Source organism: Montipora foliosa, chromosome 10 (assembly GCF_036669935.1).
Source record: "Montipora foliosa isolate CH-2021 chromosome 10, ASM3666993v2, whole genome shotgun sequence".
NCBI lineage: Eukaryota > Metazoa > Cnidaria > Anthozoa > Scleractinia > Acroporidae > Montipora > Montipora foliosa.
In genome coordinates, this window is record NC_090878.1 from 29,607,494 (window position 1) to 29,633,818 (window position 26,325).

General features: G+C 39.0%; 2 protein-coding genes across 2 annotated transcripts in view; both read left to right on the forward strand.

Moving 5' to 3' along the window:
• Positions 1–26,325, forward strand: part of LOC137974184 (spliceosome-associated protein CWC27 homolog) — a 44,804-nt gene that overhangs the window by 531 nt on the left and 17,948 nt on the right. Inside the window, exons 2-9 of the mRNA XM_068821073.1 lie at positions 4,368–4,503; positions 5,405–5,446; positions 5,744–5,775; positions 7,941–8,084; positions 8,632–8,730; positions 9,250–9,347; positions 10,905–10,974; positions 11,492–11,581. Coding sequence (XP_068677174.1) covers positions 4,368–4,503; positions 5,405–5,446; positions 5,744–5,775; positions 7,941–8,084; positions 8,632–8,730; positions 9,250–9,347; positions 10,905–10,974; positions 11,492–11,581 — 711 coding nt within the window. The remainder of the gene's footprint in view (positions 1–4,367; positions 4,504–5,404; positions 5,447–5,743; positions 5,776–7,940; positions 8,085–8,631; positions 8,731–9,249; positions 9,348–10,904; positions 10,975–11,491; positions 11,582–26,325) is intronic.
• Positions 15,172–16,772, forward strand: LOC137974185 (uncharacterized). Its single transcript, XM_068821074.1, has one exon. It carries the CDS (start codon positions 15,278–15,280, stop codon positions 16,625–16,627), a length of 1,350 nt encoding a protein of 449 aa, XP_068677175.1. The 5' UTR covers positions 15,172–15,277; the 3' UTR covers positions 16,628–16,772.

Here is a 26,325-nt window from a genome sequence, read left to right on the forward strand (position 1 = left end):
AAAACTTGAAGTAATTACACAAAGCACAGGAAAATGTGCACGCGTGAGCCACGATTGGTTTTGGTTTCACTTCTAATTGGTTGAAAAAGTGGTGCAAGAACTTTGAACCAATCACTGAGTGAACTAATGCAAAACCAATGCAATTCGCTAATTACATACGATACAATTGAAAACAGTTCTATTTTGGTAATACTCTTGATTAAATTGACAAATAAAGACACTAAAAATCAAAGATAACTGTGTAACCGTTGGTAAACTGTTTAGTCATCAGCATCTTTTACTACGCTATGAGAAATTAAAAGCCTTCCCGTGCTTTTGTGCTTTCATCACTCTGTCGCACCAGGCACTGGAGCTATCATAATTTAATTATACAAGTTGGGTAGAGTAATTATAAATTATTTCTGCACAAAATTGAGCCATTGAGGCTCACAAGGGCAGAGTTTATTCCCTTTTTAAGCGCAAAAGCAACAGAGAGTATCGCTGCACCCACTGGTCGGGATCTTGTCCATCGCAGGGATACCCCCAGCAATCTGCAGCTGGCACCCATTCATACAACTGGATTAAGAGAAACAGTGTAGCTGCAACTGAAGTTTCTTGTCTAATTAAGAATTAAACAATACAGTGAGTGAGCTGGACCTAGAACCAGCATCTGTGAGGTCAGGACTTCAAAGTTCTGACCACTACACCACTGTCAGTGTCCACAAGTATTATTTTTAGCGCCTGTTAAGAAGCAAGGGACTGGAGAGTGTTCTTCAGCTATAAGTATAGGAAATCGTATGAATGCAAGTGCATTTCGTGATTTATGGGCACGAGTGATGTTTTGAAAGTTCTCAAAATTGCACGAGCTGTAGGCGAGTGCAATTTGAGAACTTTCAAAACATCACGAGTGACCATAAATTACGAAATGCATGAGCAGGTGCATTCGATTTTTTATTTATTATATTATTGACAAAATCACTCAAACGCGCTACTTTGTTCCTGCTCGTATTCTTCCAGTTTTAGGTTTAGTTTTCTTTCAGTCACCCACGTTTGCCAGACATTCAACCAGGTCTGTGTAGCTTTCAATGTGTTTTTGTTTTTTGCATTTTCTTTAAGTTGCTCAACAATGTTTTGGTTTGACAAAGCAAACCGACTGTCAGCCATTTTTTTTTTCATGAATGAAGGGGTAGTTTCTAAAGAAACTGTGGTGCTGCGTCGGTGGGGAAGTAGTATACAAAAATTTGGTTTTATCAACGGAGTTGATAATGTAAATTGGCCACCGTACAGAGATTCTAAAAGCTGACGTTTCGAGCGTTAGCCCTTCGTCAGAGCGAATCGAGGGATTATGGGTTACGTGTAGTTTTTATAGTAGAGTAGGAGCTACGCTATTGGTGGTAACATGGCAACGTGAAAAATAGGAATATATTAGTTAAATGAAAAGCGTTCGTTAATACCGTGGGGATTAAGGGTGCCGATTTGAAAGATGAATTTTTGTTCCAGATTCTTGCGGCTTTCCGTCGTACCTAGATGTAGGGAAAGGCCGCAGATAGCCATGTGTTTTTTGGAGTGGTTAGGCAGATTGAAATGGCGAGCGACTGGCTTGGATGCATCCTTGTCATTCTTCTCAACATCGCGAAGGTGTTCGCGGAATCGGTCACCTAGTCGTCTACCTGTCTCACCAATGTATAATTTATTGCATAACGTGCAGGTTATGCAATAAATGACATTTGCGGAGGTCAGTACAACGGTCAGTACAACGGCCCCAAACCTGAACTCTACGGCCGTTACATCGACGACTGCATCGGCGCTATTTCATCCAGCAGAGAAGAACTCGATCAATTTATAACCTCCGTCAACTCTTTTCATCCGGCTCTTAAATATACCTGGGAAATTTCGGAAACTTCATTGGCTTTTCTAGATATCAACGTTTCTATTAGAGGCAACGAGCTATGTACTAGTGTGCACTACAAACCTACTGATAGTCAGTACAACGGCCCCAAACCTGAACTCTACGGCCGTTACATCGACGACTGCATCGGCGCTATTTCATCCAGCAGAGAAGAACTCGATCAATTTATAACCTCCGTCAACTCTTTTCATCCGGCTCTTAAATATACCTGGGAAATTTCGGAAACTTCATTGGCTTTTCTAGATATCAACGTTTCTATTAGAGGCAACGAGCTATGTACTAGTGTGCACTACAAACCTACTGATTCACACAGTTATTTGTTGTATTCATCGTCACATCCATCACATGTCAAGAACTCCATCCCTTATTCTCAATTTCTTAGACTTCGACGTCTATGTAGTGATGACTCCGATTTTTCCAGCAAATCAGAGGAGATGTGCCAGTTCTTCGAAAAACGTGGCTATCCTGTCTCTGTGGTCAAAGCGGGCCATCATCGCGCCCAACAATTTGATCGACAGTCATCACTACAAACGTCACAAAAAGATAAGAATGACAGAATTCCATTCACCCTCACTTTCCATCCTCATAATCACGCAGTCAAAAGCATCATTCTTAGTAATTTTAAATTACTCCAAAATGATCCCGAGACTGGTAGAATCTTTTCGCAACCTCCACTTATTTCATTCAAACGCGACAAAAACGTAGGCAACTTTTTAGTTAGAAGCGCGCTCAAAACTAACGAGCAACCCGGCACTTTCAAATGCGCGCGCTCACGATGCAAAACTTGTCTTTTCATTGTTAACACTAGCAAGATATCGGGACCTAAGCGATCTGTTAAGATCACCGATCGTTTCACATGTACCTCCGCAAATGTCATTTATTGCATAACCTGCACGTTATGCAATAAATTATACATTGGTGAGACAGGTAGACGACTAGGTGACCGATTCCGCGAACACCTTCGCGATGTTGAGAAGAATGACAAGGATGCATCCAAGCCAGTCGCTCGCCATTTCAATCTGCCTAACCACTCCAAAAAACACATGGCTATCTGCGGCCTTTCCCTACATCTAGGTACGACGGAAAGCCGCAAGAATCTGGAACAAAAATTCATCTTTCAAATCGGCACCCTTAATCCCCACGGTATTAACGAACGCTTTTCATTTAACTAATACATTCCTATTTTTCACGTTGCCATGTTACCACCAATAGCGTAGCTCCTACTCTACTATAAAAACTACACGTAACCCATAATCCCTCGATTCGCTCTGACGAAGGGCTAACGCTCGAAACGTCAGCTTTTAGAATCTCTGTACGGTGGCCAATTTACATTATCAACTCCGTTGATAAAACCAAATTTTTGTATTTTTTTTTTCACTTTGGTGTTCAAAAGAAGTGCTTCCCCGGTGTTTCCATAGCAACTTCCGTATTGCACTCTATAACCTGGATTGCACTCTATAACCTATTTATGCGTTCGCCATTGGCCAATCAGAAACAAGATAGTTTGTTGAGTATATAATAAACAAGGAAATCGGATGTGGGCAAGATCTTTATAGAGTAAGCACAAATACAACGGTTTTTACTCCGTCCGCAAGTTTTCCTGTCAAAGAAAGATTATGAAACTTCTCTTAATGTGAAGAAAACAAACAAACACATGAATGTGAGCCTACTGTGACCTTAAACTGAAAGAGATATCCCACTTCACTGAACTGTTGGAAAATTGACAGTAAACCATCATGTTTCTGCAGACTAGTCAAAACCATGGGATTACATAATTATGTACTTACAATCTTGTGACTGCTATCAGCCTATTAATAAGTTTATTTACAGTGTACATCCAAGGGTCATGACTATACATGTTTCCATGACTATACTTGTTTCCATGACAATACTTGTTTCTACACATGCCCCTATCAACAACTGAAGTACAGTGTAAGAAAATTTTTGCGAAAAAAAAAGTGTGTGAAACTGCAATGAACATGATTACCACTAAACAGAATTTGAAAGTGCACATAATGAGCTTGCCTCCAAACAATATAAAAGGACACCATTTCAATCTTAATATTCATGTCTCTGATATTGAAAAAAATCTACAAAGAAGAGAAAATAGAAGGCTCGGTTATTTCACAGCATGACCTTAAGACTCAAGACTTCAAAATTTGGGTCCTCTGTTTAGCACAAAAATGGTTGCATTTTAAAACCTGTAGAATGTGTTAGGTTCAGGCACTCATTGGTGGTATTTTCTCTATGCAAGCACTCCTTTCATACCAATTTGAGTTTTTTTCTGGACAGTTGCTGCAAATTTTAAATGCATTTATAAGACTAGTATACTGTCTTAGAGAAATTGTCCAGTGATAGTATTAATGCAAACTTTGGTTTTTGAAGGACTTCCTTGCAGCTGTCATTGTTGTTGTTCTAGCTTAACAGAGCTGTGATTTTCAAGGTTATTTTCAATGTTCTCAATTGATGAATTTTGCAGGTCCTGTTAATTACAACATCTGGGGAAATTGATATTGAGTTGTGGTCTAAAGAAGCTCCTAAAGCTTGTAGAAATTTTATCCAGCTTTGCTTGGAAGGCTACTATGATGGCACTATTTTCCACAGAATCGTCAAAGGTTTGAGATAACTTTTTCTTGTGTTGTAATTCCATGACTGTTATGTTAACAGGAACACTTTAAAGGAGTAGTTCTCCATGAGTTTGTGTGCACCTAAGACTGGAAATCTTAAGTAAGAGAGAAGTGATCCTCGCACACTTATAGACACCTGAAAAATTCTGGCGGCTTCAACTGGATGCGAACCCATGCCATCTGTGATGCAATGCAATGCAATGCAATTCAATGAAGTATTCCCACTATCTTTGATGTGGTGCGGATCTGGATCACGACATGTACTTGGAATGTTTGGAAATGTCTGTTTAAAGCTACATGTAATTCATGATGATCAAGCATGAGTTTGCTTTGCTTGGTGGAGTAATTAAAAGCAGGGGTTTCATCAGAAGCCACTGGCAGTATACCACCATCTACGCTGTCAGAAATTTGTCTCTCAGTTGAATCCATGGGTACCGGCGACATGCTGCTTAGGGTACCTCTGGGCCAAACTCATCAACAGATCAGCAGACATGCATGTGGGAGGTGCCTCTCAAATGAAACGATCGAAGGGAGTTGAGTTCAATACACAAAGCAAAGAGCAGTAGAATTCTCTGGCCCTGCAAACTCTTTAGGGCACTGCGCACCAATTCAGTGAAAACCCGTTAGCTTAAGCAAAGTCACGAGTTTACCTTAAACAAAATTTAACATGTATGGATTTGCATACGGATAAATCACTATTCAGTGGATTAACACTTAATCTATCAAAACCAATTGAATTGTCCAGTGGACATACAGTGACTTACACTGGTCTTTATCCAGGACTATACGACTTTTCCTTTGAGCTGAAAAGTATGTGTTGAGTAATAGTTCCATGTGCATTATTTTAACACCATGGTGTCAAACTTAATGCCTTTTGGGCAACTTTTAGGATTTTGTGTTCAAGGAGGTGACCCAACAGGAACAGGAATGGGTAAGCGGGTACAATGTGATTTTTTGAAGAATATTGCTTTTAATCTACAGTTCAAAATAATAACACTGACCCAAGAGATTACATGTAAAAGTACTTATTGGAGTTAAGAAAATGTATACATGTAAAACCTTAAATCCCAAGTGAAATCCTTCTGACTGGCCGTACATACTCATGTTGTCTCTTTTGTCTGGAATAAATCTGCAGAAGTAGGCCAAAGTTGGCATAGTGTCAACAAGTTTCACAACGTCAATTTGCTAAAATTTTTTTTTTTTTTTGCCCTCTTCTTTTTTGTTTTAGGGGGAGAGTCCATTTATGGAAAGGCCTTTAAGGTAGCTGGATTGTTATATCAAGTGTAACTATTTTAATCTTTTATGATAATGTAATCATGAATATGATTCCTCTTTGATATATTATTATGCTGGGAGAGGACAAAACGCGGAGCCCTACTCCATGGAGTACTGTATGGACTACCCAAATGGAGTACCCAAAAAATGCTATTTTGAATGAGTACTGTTGATCCATGTGTAAGCAGGATCTTAAATAGTGCTTACTTAAGCCTCAACACCCATTTTAAATACCATTGTTCAACAGTATTTAAGTCTGAGCATCCATTCTAAAAAGGTTAGCTTTCGATTGTTGTTGTAATGACTGATTACTTCATGTAAGCTAACCTTTTTAAAATGGGTGGTTAGACTTAAATACTGTTGAACAATGCTGTTTAAAATGGGTGTTGAGGCTTAAGTAAGCACTATTTGAGATGCTGCTTACACATTGATCGACAGGACTCATTCGAAATAGTATTTTTAGGGTACTCCATTTGGGTAGTCCATAGGGTACTCCATGGAGTAGGGCTCCACGTTTTGTCCTCTCCTTATTATGCTTACAGTTGTATCACTCACTAGCTACAGTATGTTGCTTCTAGCAGAGTATAATAATTAATTTTATAACTCTCCCATTCAGTCAAAGCCATTTTTGATGCAAAGATACAGTTATGAGGAAAAATTGATTGGAATTGGAACTTCACAGGGTGCCTCTCATTTTAATTGTGAACCAAGTTACAGCCATTTGCAATTTGGTTTTAATACCAAGATGTACCTGTGCATGTATTCTTTCCGCCGCCTGTCAGTCCTTGTACCTTGGCATAACAGGGAGTTTTAGAACTGACTGTGGCTGTGGCAATGGCAATTAAGCTACATAAATAATGTTGACAGTAATAATTTTATTAGTTTGATGAGGAAAAATGCTTGAATGTGTGTTTGACATGGATTGGAGTACATTAATTTTCTTTGTCATACTTTTCAAGGAAAGAATGATGAAATCTAAGGTTTTTGGCAACAACATCCTCAGAGCATAAAACTGTTAATTCAATAATGGTGGTTCTATTCCTTACCACTTGTTCAGTTATGTGACAGTTTTCCCATATTTACACTGGGAGCAATAAATTATGTAATAACATGGGTGACAAATTAATTATTTTAGTATGAAATTTCAGCGTTAATTTAAAACTTTCACATGTGAAATTACAATGTTGCCATGGCAACTTTTTCTACAGTGCCAGGCATCTGGGTTTGAAAATAAGCTGTGAGTTATAAACATAACTTGTCACCTGTGATATTAATAGCTAATCAAATTATATACTTGTGAAATTAGGGAACAATTTCACCTGTGTTTTGTCCAAAACCAAATAATTTTTAGACAAAACACGCATGAAATTATTCCCTAATTTCACTTATCACCATTTGATTACCCATACAAATAAATTAAAGATGATTCAAAGTTATAATAATTGTTGCAGTGACCTTATACCCGGGGTGGGGGGGAAGGGAGAGGTGGGGGGTGTACTTCCTATTAATTTAATGGGCAAATGGGGATGTGCCGCTGGATGGAGTTGCATTATCACGACTGGATTGACTATAATGGGTTGCATTTTCAACAGAGTTCCCGGGAGAGTTACTAGAATGGGGTCGCAAATTGCCAGGATTTTGGGGTTGAGAAAATTCTGGCTAGTAGGATTTTAAAATGGAAAGATTCACGCTAAAAAAAAGTTGTTGTAGAAAGAACTGTAGCGCTGTTGATTTACTACATGTATTTACTAGTCGCATTACATTCCGTTTTGAAATTACAATTAAAAGGCACTATATGTAAGGTTTTAATAGGCATAACCAGAAAGTGACTAACTTCGGGTTGCTAAAATTACAATTACCCAAAAGTGACTAAGATGGGATCTATAATTGACCATAAAACAGACTATAAGGGGGAAGGGGTTCTGAGAGGCCAGCGGCACATACCCAGCGAAAATTGACCCAAGTACCCCCCCCCCCCCCCACCTCTCACCTCCCACTCCCAGCTTATACCTGACCTACATATTGCCAATGTTAAATAATAGCTCAAACACTTTATAATAATGACAGAAGCAAGCAACCCATAGGCTCCTCCACACAAATCTGCTTAAAACTTTGGCTGATCTAATTTATATGCATTGATGTTTCTCAAGGATGAGTTTCATCAGAGGCTTCGCTTTGTGCGCAGAGGTTTAGTTGCCATGGCAAATGCAGGTCCAAATGATAACCAGAGTCAGTTCTTTTTTACCCTTGGAGCCACACCAGAGTTGAATGGAAAACACACAATTTTTGGAAAGGTACCTCTAATTTATAATAAGCTTTATCAATAATAAAAGTCATAATAAAGCAAACAGAAGAATTTCAGAAGGGTTAAAAGATTAGGGTAATGAAATTCAGTGATTTAATACAGCAAGAATGCCTCTTTTTGACATTTCTTTCATAGCAGTATGGAAAAGACTTAGTTATGTCACTTGATTCCTAGTACACTTGAAATGCTAATACCATTCTCCTACAAGTCTGGCTGGCAGAGTCTAGTTTCCTGTTCCTGACTTGTCTAGGAAGATCAAAAGAGACCCTGCTCACGGGGTACTAAAATATGAAACAGACATTTAATAAAGGTAAAAGAGGGTTGAACATAATGACAACTTCATAACAACGTTATTTAAGTGTCGATATCTTAAGCTTGCACAAAGCTAATTGGGGACACTAAAATGAATTAGGCTGACTGGTAATGAGCCTTCTGAAATCATAGGTTTCCGCGTAAGGTGATGCAGTAAACAAGCAGTTAGTACCTCTAGTTCTGAACTGACTGTTACACCTATTCAGGCTGTTATTTTGTCACAGGTTGCAGGAAACACAATCTATAATATGCTCAAGATGGAGGATTGTGAAGTGGGTGGAGATGATCGGCCACTTTTCCCTCCAAAAATCAAGAGTACAGAGGTAACTTATCGTAATTTTATTAACTTCCTGACAAAGTGTCAGTGTACAGTGTATTGCTCTTTGCTGGATCAGTGGTGATGTTCTTGTTATTGTACTGTTATCATTATTGTGCATTGACTTACATTTGTGGGTAAAATTATTTTGTGGTCAGCTGTCCATGTAGGCAAGGACTTCAGGATCTTTAATTAATGCTGCAGACAAGCTGCAGTATTTTTTTGCACTAGAGTTGCCAAAAAGACATAAGAATTGAATTTAAAGGGCCAATTTTTGTTCACATTAGCCCCCGTCTGGTCCATTTCAAAACGTTTGTAGGCAAAGACCATGACTCAGCCATTGAATCCTGGTCCCAACAAAGGTGTATTGTTAAACAGCCTGTGTGGCAGACATTCAGTTGTGTCAAAACATTGTATCGAAAATCATGTCCAATGCCCTTAAGTTATTCAAAATTCAACCCCTTTTTCTTACCCCAGAACATGATAAGATCATGTTTAACATTTAATGCAACTTGTAATTTTTCAGGTTTTACATAATCCATTTGATGATATTGTTCCAAGGCAGCAAAAAGACGATGTCAAGCCAAAACTTGAGGAAAAGAAGAAAAAAGTAAAAGGGACAAAGTGAGTTTTACAGAGACTCTTGATTGACGATCACAGATTAAACCTCTCTCAATCAATTTTATTAGTAAGATTGTCTGGTGTTACATGTAGACAAAGTAAAATCTATAAGTGGCCACTTTAGGATGATAAGGGTTAAATTAACTTAAATAATTATTATTTGTAATTTTTCATAATCAGGGGTTTCAATAAGCACCGACGGCCGACGAAAAGCGTCGGCTGCATCGCTCAGAGAAGTCGGCTACTTTTTACCCTACATTGAATTAATTGAAGGATTCCTTCAAACCTGAAGTAAAATTCATTTTTGATCGACTTGAATTTACCTTTTTTAACCTCAATTTCAAAATAATTATCAGATTTGATATTGCCATCTTTGAGCTACAGTGCACGGCTATAACTTTTTTCCGCATTTTTGCCTAGACTAACCGTCACATTTTTTACGTAATTCAATTACATTTAGTTACGTCCCCAAACATATCAAGATGTTTAATGTAAAACAGGTCGTTATTGAGTTATCGTTGCATCAAGACTTGTTTTCCAAAAACAGTAAATTTTTCGTTAGTTTCATCGGTTAAGCCTTTTTGTTTGTTCAGATTAAAATGACATATTCTTTTCGTTCGACAGAACTGATTTCTCATGTTGAGAAATGTTGAAATTCGCGCTTGAAAAAACGCGCAAAAAGGGTTTGCCGTTCCCGGCAGCTTGAAATTGGTAGTAATGATGACATGAAGTTGTCGAAACATCATATAACGTTAAAAATCGTTAATTTTCCTTTTGAAATGGTTTTCCAAATCTTTCTTCGCTGGAAATTATCAAAAGAATGCGCTTAATTGCACACTCAGTGTCTCTGTTGATTAGAAATCTTCCTTCATCTTCAGTGCTGGAAATCACATTTCAGAGCTTCCAGATTTCACAATCGTCTGGGGGAGCATGCCCCCAGACCCCCCTAGACGAAGGGGCCTAAGGGCCCCTTCTTGATACAGTCTGCTACTAGACTAAAACCAGCTGCCTACTTCAAATTTTATTGAAACCCCTGCATAATTATAGTGATTAAAAGATAACTTCCCCTTTTCCTACAATTTTTGAAGGTATGTAAATTAGTTGCCTTTTCAAGATGAAGAGTCTCTTCATTTTGAGCTGCAAAGTTGCAGTCCATTAGTCTTGGGAGAGCTGGATGAAGGAAAAGCTGATCTCAAGCTCCCAAGGTTATTAAAGAATGTTCATGACTACCTTTAAATATGCAGCATTTGAATTTTAAGTGATCATCAATTCCATTGTTTTGTGTCAGTAAACAAATTTGCTGCATTCTCGATGAAAGTTCTGTTTGATGTGTAGTTTCTTTCATCCAACTCTTTAGGGTCTACCAGTTGGCCTTCCCTTTCTGTGAACTTGCTTCATTTCCACCTCAGCTTCTTCTTGTTCAAATATTAAGACTGCTTGTGGCATGAAGTACTCATTCAGGAGTACACATACATTGTATGTGTTAAAGTATGCTTTCAATCGACCTTCTTTTCCATGTTTGTTGTCTAGTAAGAACCATTTTTTTCTCCCCGCCTTTAGAAATTTTAGTTTGTTGTCATTTGGTGAAGAGGCTGAAGAGGATGAATCAGTAGTAGCATCAGTGAACAAGGTTCGTCACAAAAGTATAGTTCTTCTAGAAATTCCATAAACTGAAATCTCATATCATAATTTCCATAAATATTATAAAGCCTTTAGCATCTCGTTTTGCATGAAGTTGAGAAAATTGTTTGTTTACCCTTTGAGCCCCAAAGGGCACCCCCCCCCCCCCCCATTTAAGAGCAAAATTGTCTGTTGTTAGACACAGTAAAATCTGTGTCACTAGTGGGAGTATTAAAAAGGTTTAATTACATTCACTTGTTGGTAGATGCAGGTTTAGCCATACCCACATTTTGTAAACACAAAATTCGCCAATGACCGTAAACAAATGAAATCTCAAAAGTTTTTAGGAGCCAGATCAGGTCATTACTGTGTAATTTGCGACTTGTTTGAGAGAAACGGAATGTAATGTACAAATACCAGATGACAAAGGACAGTACTTACTAAAACTTCTGTTGTCTTTGCCATCCAATGTGGCAGAAGATTTCTAAGCCTTTTATACTAGGCTGATGGACACATTTTTGGTTTAGACTTTAAAAATTAAGAGCAGCCACGATGTGTTACAAGATCCAAACCTGAGTTCTCAGCCAGTTGTCGAGATTGCATCCGAAGTTGATGAGGTGCGTAACATGTTTTTATATATTTTTCATCAGAATGCATGGGAAAACAAGTTATAGGGTCAGCAACAACAACAATAACTACTAATTATTATACATCAAACTCACTATGAAAAATCTGATTGGTCGAGAGCATTCAATCAATTCACAATAGCTTGTGAACTTGACATGATAAATGTAATATCTGCTGCAGATATTACATTTATCATGTCAAGTTCAACGTCTGCCTGGTTACTAAGCCCCTTGGAGTGTTCTCCTCAGAAACAAAATGGCTGAATGCTTCGCTTCTGATTCTGAGGATGAATTATGTGAAAAATGTCTGTGTTATCTGCCTCAGCCTTCGGCTTCGGCAATTAACACAGACCTCGGTTTTGATAATTCATGATATCATGCTCAACCTCATCTAATAATTGTTTACTATTTGTACCAAATATTTAATGCTACTTTAAAGAAAACAAAAGTATGAAAACAAAATGGATTACAGGCTACCCAAAATAACAATGAGGGGTAAACAAGAAAGGAAGCCTTGAGCTCAATTAGGAGATTACAGCATGCATGTTTGATTGACATCAACATGCATGCACCTCAATTATGCATACTTATGCTAGAAATTGCTGTTCGTCAACCACAAGAAAATGAAGCACGGGAAAAATATTAGATTAATACAAATTAATATTACTGACATGTAATGGTTTATAGTTCTCAATAAGGAATGATTTCAATAATATTTTGCTTGAAACTTTTCACCAGTACGCAGGCATTAATTCATCATTTATGATGCTCTAGCTGACTTAAGTCCCCTGAAAACCCAATTAATCCAAGTTGTAAATAAAAAACCAGGACATTACAAAATGGGGTAAAAATAGATTTGATGAGACTCTCCTTTGTCCTGTAGCTCAATTGCCTATTTCCCTTGCATTATTTTGTTGACAGTTTCCTTTCTTATTGCACCATTGATTGAGCAGACCTACCAGCAATTTTGTAAAGAATAATAGAAAAAAACAATAGAAAAACGGCATTCTTAACTCACTGAAGGCTTTTTTTTGCCTGAGCTCTACTTTTATCTCAGCATACACCACTTTATGCCAAACCTTGGCAAACTTCCATGGTATCACAAGTGTAAAATGTAGCTTACATCCCCAATCCCTATGCGGAAGTGTATAAAAACTTCTTCAATACAATAAAATTGCTAGACAATGTGGGTTTCAGTAGGGCCTAATCACCTATTCTTGAAACATGATTTCTCGTTTCTGCCTTATTTTGGGGACAGGTGAATAGTGCTCTCCGTGCACGCTGAATGGCTATTAAACTTGGAGGTGATTATCCAAGTAGTATTCACCTCCGAGTAGCTGGCGCACAAGATTTGAAATTCTCCACTGTATTTACAAAGATAAAGTTTTTTGGTTGGTTTTTTTCAACCTGTGTGGTATCTACGGTGCATGACAGGGACACAAGAAACAAAGACTCACTAATTATTCCACATTACAAATCTACTTCCGGCCAGCGAACCTTCTCCTACCGTGGCATCCGACTGTGGAACTCTTTCCCTATTGAACTTCGTGAATTAAATGAAATCGGGCGTTTTAAGAGAGAATTTAAGGAATTTTTAAAAAAACTCTTGTAACCATTATAATTTATCTCATAGTTTTTATCATTCTAGTTGTAGTTTATAGTAAATATATCTCAAATTTGTAATTAACTTTGAAAAACCAGAGTTGGAAAGTTAATAAAGTTGTTATTATTATTATTATTATTATTATTATTATTATTATTATTATTATTATTATTATTATATACAAAAACAATTATTATTCACCTCAGCTTCGCGGAGCTGTAAATATCCGGTCTGATCACAGGTTAGTTTTGTTAAGAATTTTAAACACTTCACTCACTATTCTGGTGCATTCCATTCCTTTGATACAAGGGACTTAATTTAACAAGTGGTGATGCATCGCACATCGCAGGCCGCGGATCCCAAAACCCTTTTTCATAAACCTTGTAGAACAGAGAGAAACCCACACACTATTCATTTGGAGTAGGGCACAGAGTTCCTGGTGTCATACTTCATCCTATTTGCTCCAGAAAACAGAACTATAACACTAAGTTCTGTCAGAAAACCGTGGTTCATTTGGTATGATATTTCAAAAAGGCTTACTGAATTTGAGGCCATGTGAGTGAAAAACTGCCAAAAGTCAACATATCTTTGCTGACACAGTAACGACTTGTAGAGGGTGTCAACTGCAGGTTAGAATTGCAGGTCATTGTTTCACCATATTTAGTAATGTTAACATTAGGCCTAAAAGATAATATTTAAGCCTAAGGTTAGCATTTTTGTAAGGGTTTCGGTTGTTTCAGTTACTGTAAAACAGTGACCTGTAAACCTAACCTGCAACCTGCAACTTGCACTTTACACCCTCCGTTCCTACTTAACCCCATTCCCTACCCCCCACCCCGCCCAAGATTTATGGCCGCCTCCAATTTCCCTTTGATAAACACGGAGGAAAATATGCAAGGTAACATAAGCATTTACCGTTAGCTCTTCATTTTGTCGTGCTCCTGTTGCATTTGATTTTGTTCTTTTTGTTCTAAACAATAAAATTAACTGGGTAAATACAACGTTACTGAATGGTTTAACATATAGTACGCGTGGGTATTTTGCGAATTGTGTAGTATTTTTCCGAGCCCCGAAGGTGCGAGGAAAAATACGAGCAACAAGCAAAATGTCCGCGCGTACGGTTAACCCTTTCAAAAAAGGATTTATCATTCCGCTATTACGCTGTTTTCTTGTACTTTGGTTTCTTCCTGCATTGACTGAGAATCATGTTGATTGCATAACAAGAGGCTACAGGTAGCCTACACTTTGTTCGAAGAAATTTTAGCCGATTGCCGTTAATGTTCGCAGTATGTCAATTTTTTTTTGTTACAATTCTTAGTTACAGTTTTCTTTCCTTTTCGTTTTCATTAGTGGTTAGAAATAACTGTAGAATTACCATCTCGAAAGTGGTTTGTTTAGTATATGCAATTCACGTAGGAATTTGCAACCTCATGCTGCTACTTGTTCTCGGCTATTGATATGTCAGGCCAATACGTCCTGTTTTATCAGAAGTATGGATTGCCGTACAACAACAAATCCTGCTCAAGCGGTCGCAATACTTTGAGTAGTGTAACCCGTGTTTTCTGAAGGCGAGTAGCCCTAGTTTTTGATCCCGTAATGTTTGTCGGTAAAAGCCGTACACGGTAGTCTAAGGTCCTGATTACATGGAGGATTTGAGACCGGACGTTATTTTCCAACAGAATTTTTCGCCTCGAGCGACAGCCACTGCGGCGAAGACTGTTCAGTGTTGTCTTTCTCTCAGCTGTGGAACACCAAGCGCTAGCTTGCCGAAAAAGCTTCAAAACGGTCTGAGACGTCGGCAAACAACAGAGAATACATCGTAGCAACAAAACCGTTGAGTTTCCAAACAAAGCTTTGAAAATAGCGTTTTTGGTATTAAACACAACACCGCCAGAAAGTCACGTAGACAGTCACGTATGTGTTGTTTCGTGAGCTTGGGCTGCCTGTGTACCAATGTGTTTCACCAATCCTCTTTCAGGCGCGGTTACCTTTCGAATGACGATTGCGAAGAGAGGAAGTGTATGGTCGCTCAAAGAAACTATGCCATTTAAAATAACTTACTAACCTCACTCACTCGGTAAGCTATGGAGAGCCGAGATCTTTTAGGTGACGTTGGTAGACAATTTGTAAAAGCCTGCGTGAGGGTTAGAATTTATGAGAAACACAAGCTGGCTGAATTCACCAACGACGAGGCCGTGCAGCGAGTTGTCGCTTGCCTCACTGAACCACTGGACAAGAACGATGTGGCTCGTGTCCTTGCGCAAGTTGGTAACAAGTCAAATCTTAGAGCGACTTTTAACATGGTTGACATTTACAAGGCTGTTAAGTTTTATCGTAAGGAACGTCGAGTTGGTGCTGAGAAGTTTCATGCAGAAAGTGCTCGGCGAAGGAAAGATGTCAGGAGAGAGTTAAGATTGTGCCTTAAATCTCGTGGTGAAAGGAAGGCGAGCACTGTGGGCAGTTCTCAAGAGTCGAATCAGCATCAGCGGTGCGAAGTAAAGAGTTATAAAGAAAAAGCTCGTTCGGATGCAGAGGAGAGATGGCAACTTTTGGGCGCTACGGCTAGTATTCCCGAGGGAGTAGATGACGGAGAACGAAATGCCGTGGTTCTGCATTCTAAGAATAGCCCAGTGGAACAAAACGAATGGGATAGTTCTGACGATGAAATTGATGAGCGCTTAGCATCATTGGATGAAGAGGGTATTTCTGATGATGAGATTGATTATGGGTCAGGTTTTATAATTGATACACTTGATTTAGGTTTTGAAACATGTGATGTCTATATAATAACATGTAAACATGTCATACAAGAAGCGTTGGGTGATAAGAGTAAGGAGGTCCGCATATCAAACAGAGTGATCAACGAACTACCTTGTGAGATAGTTGAGCATGATCCACTCACAGACTTAGCTGTGCTTTGCTGTCGCGACCAAGAAGGAAGTCTATCTGGAATTCCACGACTGCAGTTTTCTGAAGAAGAACCCAAGACGGGTGAAGAAGTTTTTTCCTTTGGGTATCCACTTACCCATCCTGGAAAAGAAGCACTCTTTGTAAGAGGCTGTGTTGCTGGCATTCAAGAGCGTTTTGGAAAACCAGATGTTAAAGTGTTAGATTGTCCAGTTAGTCATGGATGTTCTGGAAGCCCTGTATTGCGCTGGATTAATGGAGAAATGAAGGTGGTTGGTGTTATATTACAGAAACACAAAAAGGACATTTTGACATTAAAGGATCAAATCAAAATTGAAGAAATTCGTGCTTCCCTTGGTGCTGCATCTATTTCTGATGCACAAAATCATCTGACGGCAACTCACTTATTGGTGTTGAAACTGACTGATGCCCTGGAGACGCATACACAATTCAATAATTGTAATGCAATGACCGGAAATTTTGTGAAAAACTTTTGTATCAATGTCATTAACCCATTGACACCTTAAATGCCCTAGGATTCCTGCAGTTGACGAGTAGAATCATCTGGTATTAGACAGAGTAAAATATGTTAAGTCTCACCCCCAGGGGTCAGTGGGTTAATGGAGGGGACATAGTTTTTGACTGCTTAGCCCATTGACGCCCCAAATACCCTAGGACACCCCCAGTTAATGACTCACTGAAAAACTATGTCCCTATTAAAGTGCTACTATGATCAAATTTTTATCCCTTGAATTTTTTGGTTTACCACATAGAATACCAAGAAAGATTAAAAACGCTGTTTACCATTTGGAAATATCTGCATTGGTTCGGGAGATATATAAGTTTGAAAAATTTGTAAAATATGCAAATGAGAAGACTGATGACATCATTTACTCAACTTGGTATAACATCAAGTACATAAATAGAGCTATCTCGGTCAATTTGCAGCAGAGACCATTGAAACTTGGTGGGCTAATACTTCTGCAGGCAACACACCTACTACTACAAAGAAATTGGTTCCCATGGCAACTCACTGTTTTCCTGTTCCCTCCAACCTGATTTCAATATTTTTGGCGATCTTCAGCGAGAAAACCTTTTAACAAGGCCACAAAGTCGACCTAATATCTTTACATGCTTGCAGGATCATGCAGATGCAGATGAGGCTCCATTGGCAAAAATAGTATGCGAAAGGTGGCCTGCAAAGCCTTTAGTATCATGAGGTGTGGAACCCAGTATGTTGCCATGGTAACAACTGGTATGCTCATATTGTGGAGCACATCTACAAGAATCTTACTGCAAAGAATCAAGTATTTCTGATACAAACTGGCCGAGATATCTTCATCATAATTTATTTGATCAAAATTTGGTTGAGTTTATAACATCATCGCTTGGCTAATTTGCATATTTTAAAAACTTGAATATCTCTGGAACAAAGAGAGATATTTGAAATTATTATTCATTCAAAATATTTCCCCGTTTCTGATTGGTTAAAACCACACGCATAATTCACCATAACCAGCTGCTGTTCACCAAAATTTGGAAAGAAACTTTGTCATATTGAATCAATGATGTCAAAAGTGCAGCCCGCTGCAAATTATTGAACCGATGACGTCAAAAGTGCAGCCCGCTGCAAGTTATTGAACCTTTGACCGAAAAAAGCTGGGGACCAGAATGTGTTATTTTTGTTGAGCAGAAAAATGGCTTCGAGTAGGTTTAGACGTTTGAGCGAGAAAATATTTTGAATGAATAATAAAGCAATTATTGAATTTTGCTTTCGTAGAATATGAAGAATTTTGCAGATCTTGGAGGATGTTATCCACCTCGGCCTTCGGCCTTGGTGGATAACACCCTCCTCGACCTGCAAAATTCTTCATATCCTACTCAGCCTCATTCAATAATTGCTAAATAGTAAACAGCATTCTTCTACATGTGTATGTCCTAAAATGGCTTAGATAGGAAATATGCAAATTTCGTCATAGTAGCACTGGTGTGTCTGGTGTTAGACAGAGTAGAATCTGTCTCACTCCCAGTAGTCACTGGGTTAAGTTATACTTTGATTGGTAAAACAATAATATTATCTCTGGTAACCAGGGGCCAGTTGTTCAAAGCCTGGTTAGGGCTAACCGTTGGTTAAGATGTATCAAGACCTGTAGGTTTTCATGGTATTTAACGCTGGTTAGCATGAACCATGCTTTGAGCAACCTGGGCCAGAAGTTTGTGCTGTGCCTCTGCTAAATTAAGAACAGCTAAGGATTTAAGTCACAGATAGTACATTACACACTTCTTTGTGGAATTGTCATTTATGAATAAAAAAAACTCTGGCATTTCCAATGTTCTGTCAGTGTCCATATTTTAGACTTAACATTTTTTAAAGGAAGGCCTTGTATCGTAATAATTACCAGTGTTATTGTTTGATTGATAAGACTTGGAGAACCTTCCCACTACAAAGAGAGCCTGGTGGTAAGCTATTTTCAAACAAGTTTGTAGCTTTTTCATCCTTTTAATTAAAGTATAGAATTTATATTAAATAAATGGTTAGTGTTATTTGGTAAGTAATTTTAATGTACCAGTATCTTAGAAGCTGTATGTAAACAATGTCATTTAATACAGTGAAACCTGATAAGAAATCTTATGCTGTGTTGTGTATTAGGGTTCGGCCATTACTGTACCAGACCAAGTGCTTTACACCAAAGGGTTTATTAGAGCTCTGTAATCTACTCTATGTACAATGATATAATTTATGTTGTTGTAATCATGTGACCACAGTTTAGGTTGTGCTAACCAATAACAGCGGAGCTCAGGCGCGGGGGCTCAGGGGCGGGGCGGGCTGACCCAGGGGAATGATGCACAATGATAGAGTGGAAAATTCATGAATGCGTATATTAGGTGCAGTTACACTAGACCTCTTGCCCATGGGGAACCTTGGGGTTACGCCTTGGGTTGGGTTTACCCTGGGTTATGATCGACTCCCCATTTGCAGTTACACACTTGTAAATTACCCAAGGGGAAAGTAAGCGTTGGCCTGTTTTGGTGGGAAACTTACCTTTAAGATGAGACAAGATGAGATTTATTAGTTTTTCCACTAAATGGTTTTTGAAAAACTAATTACAATACAAAATACATTAAAATTAAGGATCTAAAAAAGAAAGTAAACATAGAAGATCTACATCTGAACGACAAACTTTTCTTTGGCTTATTTTCGGTAATTGTCACGATCGGCGCTTCTCTTAAACTCCTTTGGGCAGATCGGTCACACAAAAAATTGCTTCCCCATGGGAAAAAGCAACTTACCCAAGGGCAAAATGGCTAGTGTAACCGCAGCTATTAAGTATACAAAAAGCAATCACGAAAAAAAAATAAACATTCTTGTACTTCTGAACATTCCAGCAAAGACAGAAAAAAATGATGGTCCATGTTTACAAAAAGACAAGACAAACTCGCTTTCCTTTCTTTCACCCCATGGTGTCTAGAAAAATCAGGAAAACCAGAGAGAGATCACGTGAAAACTATGATTGTGGATAACTCATCTCGAGATTCTCTCGGTGTTCCAAGATGGCGAGCATGTCAAATTCCTGACCCTGAGGAAGCACATACTGTACGTGTCAAAATCCCTACCTAGGGAAAGGTTCTCTGAGTCAATTTCCCGTAGGTAGCCCACCCACCCTGGGGCTTAACATTGATAGGTGCATAATTATATCCATGTACACTATGTTGCTTTCTGGGGTTAGAAACGGGGGCTCTGCTTTTACTGGTAGGCTTGACCAAATCTATATTTATTATTGTTATAGACTATCTAATTACTAATGTATTTAACCAAAAATAAAGGAACAAACACCACACTAAGCACATGAAAGAATTTCAAAGGGGCCAAAAGGGTTTAGTACATTCTGTTCTGAGTTAGCCTCTTTGAACTTAGCAGCTTTCAGTCTTCCACCCCGTGGCCACTATTACCGATAATTCCCTTTCTTCTCTGGTAATCAGCGCATCTTCCTGTTGGAAGTAATAATATCACTTTGTATTATAATTGATATTCCAGGAACAAGGCGAACTGGATAGATTTGTTGCCATTGACTGATAAAAAGAGGGATTTTCAGATATTTTTCTTTGGTGAACTCCATGCCATCTCAGCAGCTTGTGTGCATTTGTATTTGTATGCCTACTCTATGACCTTGACACAAAAGATTTTAGTTTCAAAATAGAGGAAACTCTCTGGCATATCATTAATTGATTTTTAAATGGTCAGTGCACAGCTTGATGACCGTAGGGGGTAGTCAGGGTAGCTTAGCAGTTGTCAACAACACCTCCCACCCCTGTGACCCTGGCTCATTCCTAAACTTGGCCATGATGTCATATGTGTGCTGAGTATCAGTTGATCTCAATCTGACTCTGAGGGTTTTTCTCCAGTTTTCCTTCCTCATCAAAATTGACTATCAATTACATTCAGCTGCGGCAGATGCCCTCGATAGGGATAACCTCTGGTATAGTTCCCTTTCATTAAATCAAATAAATAAAGTTGCTATCATCATCATCATCATCATCATCATTATAATCACAGGCTGCCCTATTCCTCACATTGGAACAACAAGAAAGAAATCAATACTGTAAAGGGTGAAAATGACTCCTGCACTTGGTAGGACATACTTCAAGCGCAAGTCCCCAAATATTTCAGCAAATACATGAATATTACAAAAATCGTTGTCCAGGAAAAAGGGTTTCAAATGTAAACTCCACATCACATCAGCAGTCAAAACTACAAAGGAGTGCTAGCTGTCTGTCAGAAAAACATTTCTGCTTCTTTGGGAAAAGCTGATCCCTGCCAAATGCAGAGTCAAGCTCTTCACAGGAACCCCAAGGGACAGAGGTCAAAACTTTGCAATGCAAATACATGCCTCTTAACAAATGTATCATAAAATTCCTGTTAAAAGACTGAAAGTGCAAGAAAATGAGCAGCAGAGTAAGCCTATAAAGGGGCACCGTCACCCTTAATTTGCTGTTTTTAAGTCAAAAATGGGTAAAAATCTAAATTAGTACCTTGCATGTAGCTCACACTTACACCATTCCTAACAACCCACTGACAAGATATAAAATATATTTTATGGCACAAAGACCTGTTTGTATTTAATTATTGGTGTCTTTCTGAAGACACTGACTCCAAACTTGAAAAAAACTGGCCATTTTTTTCAAGTTTCAATCCATTTCCATTCTCTCCATCCTTGGTTGCAAACAACAAATAGCTTCAGTGCACTTCAGTGGTCATTGGCAACAAATTAAAACTACAATATTAATTTTTTGGTTTTCATTGATGCAAAGACGTCTTTTTAATAGTTTTGAAGTTTGACTAATTTTTATTGTTTGAATAATTGTTATTATTATGTGACACAGCCCCTTTAACGAAGTGGCTTCGTTCTCAGTGAAGGTGATCATCACAGTTAATAAAGCAACTTTACCAGTTGCAAAAGAAGCCTGGAAAATCAAACCTATAGTCCTCTTTCATAAAATGGAAACCACTTTTACTTTCTTTTGTACTTATGTTAATTAGAAGTACTGCCCTCATTTTGAAACAAAATTAATATTCTTTTGAAATTTGCTCATCGTAGCAAGGCTACAAAGGCTTTTTAGCATTAAAACAAAAGAATAATTTATTTGGCCACCATTATGAAAGAGGTCTATGTCAAGTGCAATTGCTCTGCATGGCTTTGAGGCAAGTTCAAGCACGAAATTTTTCAGGCTTTTTTAGCAACTGGGATGATCACTTTCACTGAGAACCACATAACCTCAGTTCAAATAATTATATAACACTTTCATTTGTTCTCTCTGTTAAAGTGTCTTTGTGTTTGACAGCTGGGTGACGATTAGGTCGGAAGCTTGTGGGTCAAACATCCCAGTAGCACTGCTTCTCCAATAATTGTCTCTTTTAATCAGACATTGATACACTTCATCATTTCCATGCTGAGGCAGGTGATCTCTTGAATATTCTTGTCGCATCTTAAAGCTTGTTGTGTTGCATACAGAGCATATAGCAGTATGTGGTGAGTTAATTAAGGTCTTCTTGGCCAGTGCTGAAAGGGGTGTAACTGCTGCAGAGCATATCCATGGGGTTCTGTCTTCTGGTGGTTGCTAGGATATTTTGGTTGGTAATAACCAGAAGGCTGAAATTTTTATTTCAAATTTGGACTAAAATATCATCATGGGTTGGATGGTGATTAGTTCTGGAAGATGCTGTTTGAGCTTGGTAATTTATAAGTCAATTGTGCATACCAGGAGCCCATGACTTGGAGATTTACAACTCGCATTTCTCTTTTGAATTACAGTTTACTCAGACCATCCTAAGAACAGCTTCTCTCACTGTATATTGTCAACTTAGCCAATTAATGTGTGTTGGCTCCAACTATATCAGTTGCAAGCTTCATAATTTGTCTTGTGAATTTATTTGGGAAATTTAGTAACATGGCAGAATTAAGATATTGAGGCCATGATATGACATAAAAGCTAGAGCGTAAACTTAGGCTAGCTTACTTGCACTACGGAGTCCAACATGGTCTCTTAACATTGAAATTTGTCATTCTTGTTCACTATAAAACATGACTCTTATCAAAACGTTTTTTTCTAACAGGTTAAAAGTCGAATAATTGTTCAAAGGAAAATTGTAGTTTCTTGGTAACATGTTTCCCACAGACAAACAAAAACTCAGGGTTACTATAGACCCACCCATTATTTGCATATCATTAAGTAACAAGTTGCCAAGCAACAAGCTCATCATCCTTCTCATGGATTACATAGATAAACATCAACAGTTGCACATTTTCAGATTCGCAGGACGTGACATTGTAGAACCCCTAAGGCTCTCTGAGGAACTGGAGAGGGAGAAAGCCTGCTCGCAGCCTATAGAACCCCCAGACCAGTGGGCCACAGTGTCCATAAACATTACTTACAAGCTTCCAAGGAGTTCTTGTAACTGAATGGGTAGAGCATCCCACCGATTTTACCGAGGATTCCAATTTTTTTTTTTTTTTTTCAGTTGTTCTTTCGCCTATTGCAGGGCAGCTAGTTTATCAACTAAAGTGCCTAATTTTAAAATATTATGTTCATTCTTCTGAAGCTTCCAACCAATGTGCATGTAACTGGCTCTGTGATGCTCTGAATCCTGTAGTTGCTCCCGTCGTCCAAATCTAATGAAAATTTCATAGTTAACCTACTCGACTTACCCTCGTGTTCAACAAAAGGCAAACCTGAAAGCACTGATCGCTTAAACTGCCTTAATTAAACCAGGAACGTCTCTTACATTGCATTTGAGGTCATGTTGGTTTTTCTTTCACTGAGCATGTACGGCCTGTGAGGAGGCCTGGTTACCTACCCATCGTACCATACTCTTCCGTGTAGAGTGTGGTATAGACTTGCCACAGGTCGACCTTACGAGAATCTCAGGAGGAAATGTTTTGGCGAGCCAAGCGTGATTTTTCGGACGCGAAGCGGATGAGCGAGCGGCGAAAGTCGCGAGAGGTCGACTTGTCTGGCTTGCAAGGTTTTCATTTGCGTTTCGCGCCAAAAAGGTGATGACGTCATTCGCAAGTTCTGCACTTGGGTGGCGCAATCCCACGAAATTTGTTTACTTTCTTGTAACGGCATCAGAAACAGTGACAAAATAAAACGAAAGCTTATTTCACTCTCGAGTCGCCGTTTGGAAAGGAGATCTCCAGTGATACTATTTGGACCAACACTTTGTGCCGTAATTGTGCTGATAGAACTAGTTCGGAAGATTAACGAGTAAGGGAAAGCTTCGAATCGTCGAGAAAGTCAATTGATTTCACTCGCGAAAGATCACGGTAGGCTTCAGGTATAGGAGACGTGCTCGACAGACATGCTAGACCGGGAATAGAAGTAGAGAAAAATCTGAGTGAAACTTACATTTAGCTATGCAATGACTCTCATCGATGAAGACACATTTTAAAATATTTTGTTTCAGTCGACGAAAAATGTGTCAATAGTTGTTGAGAATCGCCTCGGGACTTCCAGACACCAGTTTAAAATGTCCTCCAACTGTTGCTTTGAAGAATCGTCTTCTACATATGACGCTCTAATGCCACGACAAGTGACGCTAGAGATTACATCTTTCATGAGTGAAATCAGTGGAACAACAGGGTTCTCATTAAATGCCGGCAGCCGGCTAAAAACCGGCTACTTTAAATTTAGAGCCGTCTACTTTTCGGTCATAAACTTGCTATAAACAATGACAATTACGAAGACGGTAGCATTGCAATCCTCTCCAAGTAAACGATCATGGCTAGCTCAAAGGTCAGACTTTTCCCAGCTCCGGTTGGAGGAGACCCAAACAAATCTTTGCAAGACAGATATGCTTGAATTGTTTTCTTCCGATAATCGCGTAGTCTCCTTCGCAGCCGTTATTGGGGCGTCTTGCGACTCTGGCAAACGGCTGCAAAGGAGACTTACTATCGCGCAATCCGAATATCCTGTGGCTTCATCCATTCCATTTGTTCAACGTTACGCTTCACTGCGTATGGAGCTTGCGTATGGTAAATTTTGATTGACAACTCTATCCCCTGGGGTCCACAAGGACTACTCTGATTGGTGTAGCTCAGCGACCCGTTTTTGGGTCGCTAAAATTGGCGCCAATCAAGTATGAAAAGCCCTTCGTCCCACGTGCACGCGCTATCTAGTACTACCTGTAGAAATGGACACGGTTCGCGATGTTTTGGGCAGAGAAGGAAGAAAAGCCCTCAATGCTTGTGTGAAGGTAAAAATTTATGGAAAACCAGAAAGACAGAAATATGATTGGGAGCAAGCTTTGAGTCGATTACGTAGATGTTACGAAGGAGTGAGCCGGGCGTTGTTTGAAGACTTGCATTCTAAGAACTTTCTGCTTCTATCTGATGAGAATGGAGATCCAAATGGGGAGAAAATTTTCGACATCTTCGATATCCGCGACGCCATGGTGAGATGTGATGAGCTGCCTTACGTGGAGAAATACCCAAGACCAGGGCCACGGTATGATAACATGAAAGAGCTGATCGACAGAAGAAGAGCTGCAATTGAAAGAAAGTGCCGAGAAACGACTGACAATCCTGAACAGTACTCTTGGCTTGTTGCACGGCGCCTTGTGAGGGATTGCTTTGCTGGTGGCTTTCCAAGGGATGAAGGATTAGTAGTGGATCGCCAACTCCATAGCTCATACGCAATTTATGATATTGAAGGTTCCGTTCGTTTCTGGGATCATGCATTATTTCTTCCTGAGATATCTACTGATGGAGCTGCTTATGGACCTGGACGTAATATGGAAATAGCGCTTCGTGTGCACTTTGGTGTTCTAGAAGACCGAGGCAGCCGCAGGGAAAGTATAGCAAAAGATACTGAGCTAGAAAAAAACCAAAATGAGCGAACTGGTGGTAGTATGGAAACTGAGTTGTATTCAGGGTTTCAAGCGGCAAAAAAAGTTAAAGACTGTTACAGTAATGCCCTCTGGCTACCAGTTAATGATATCTTTCCCTTCAAGCCTTGTGAAGATCCTGATCGTAGGGATTCATACAGCATTATTGATATTGACGAAGCAGTTAAATATTTAGATGGAAAGAAGGCTATTCAAAAGTACCCAGAAGATGATTCTCCTGGTGCATGTGACCTCAAGAGGTTAATCGACAAGTGCAGCACTGAAATTTTTGAAGAATGTAGCTATGTTAAATATTCAAGGATGGAAGCAGAGCGCAGAGTGAGGGATTGCTTTGCAGGCCCCGGTCCAGTGGAATTTGCAGTGAAAAATGAAGTTTTACTTTCCAAGAAGGGTGAAGAAGAAGAGGGCAGTTGGGTTTCACAGGCCAACCAGACATACAACATTTTTGAAATTAAAAAGGAAGTTGATCGTCTGGATTCCAAAAAGCTTGGTGATTTGCTCCAAGAGGGAACATATGAAACTGCCATTAAAGCAAGGGCTGAAATCACAGAGGAGTACAGTGAAGCTTCTCAGAAAATTGAGATTGATCATGGATCTGGCATTATTGTTCACGAACATTTTGTGGTGACAAATAACCATGTCGTTGAAGATGCGAGGAATGATGCATCAAGAGAAGTTCGTATTTTTAATGCAGCCATTGGAGAATGTTCCTGTGAAGTTGTTCACTATGATGCACGTAAAGATTTAGCTTTGCTTTATTTCAAAGATGGGCTAAACTTAACAGCAAAGAAGATCCCTCCTTTACAATTGTGTAGTCAATCT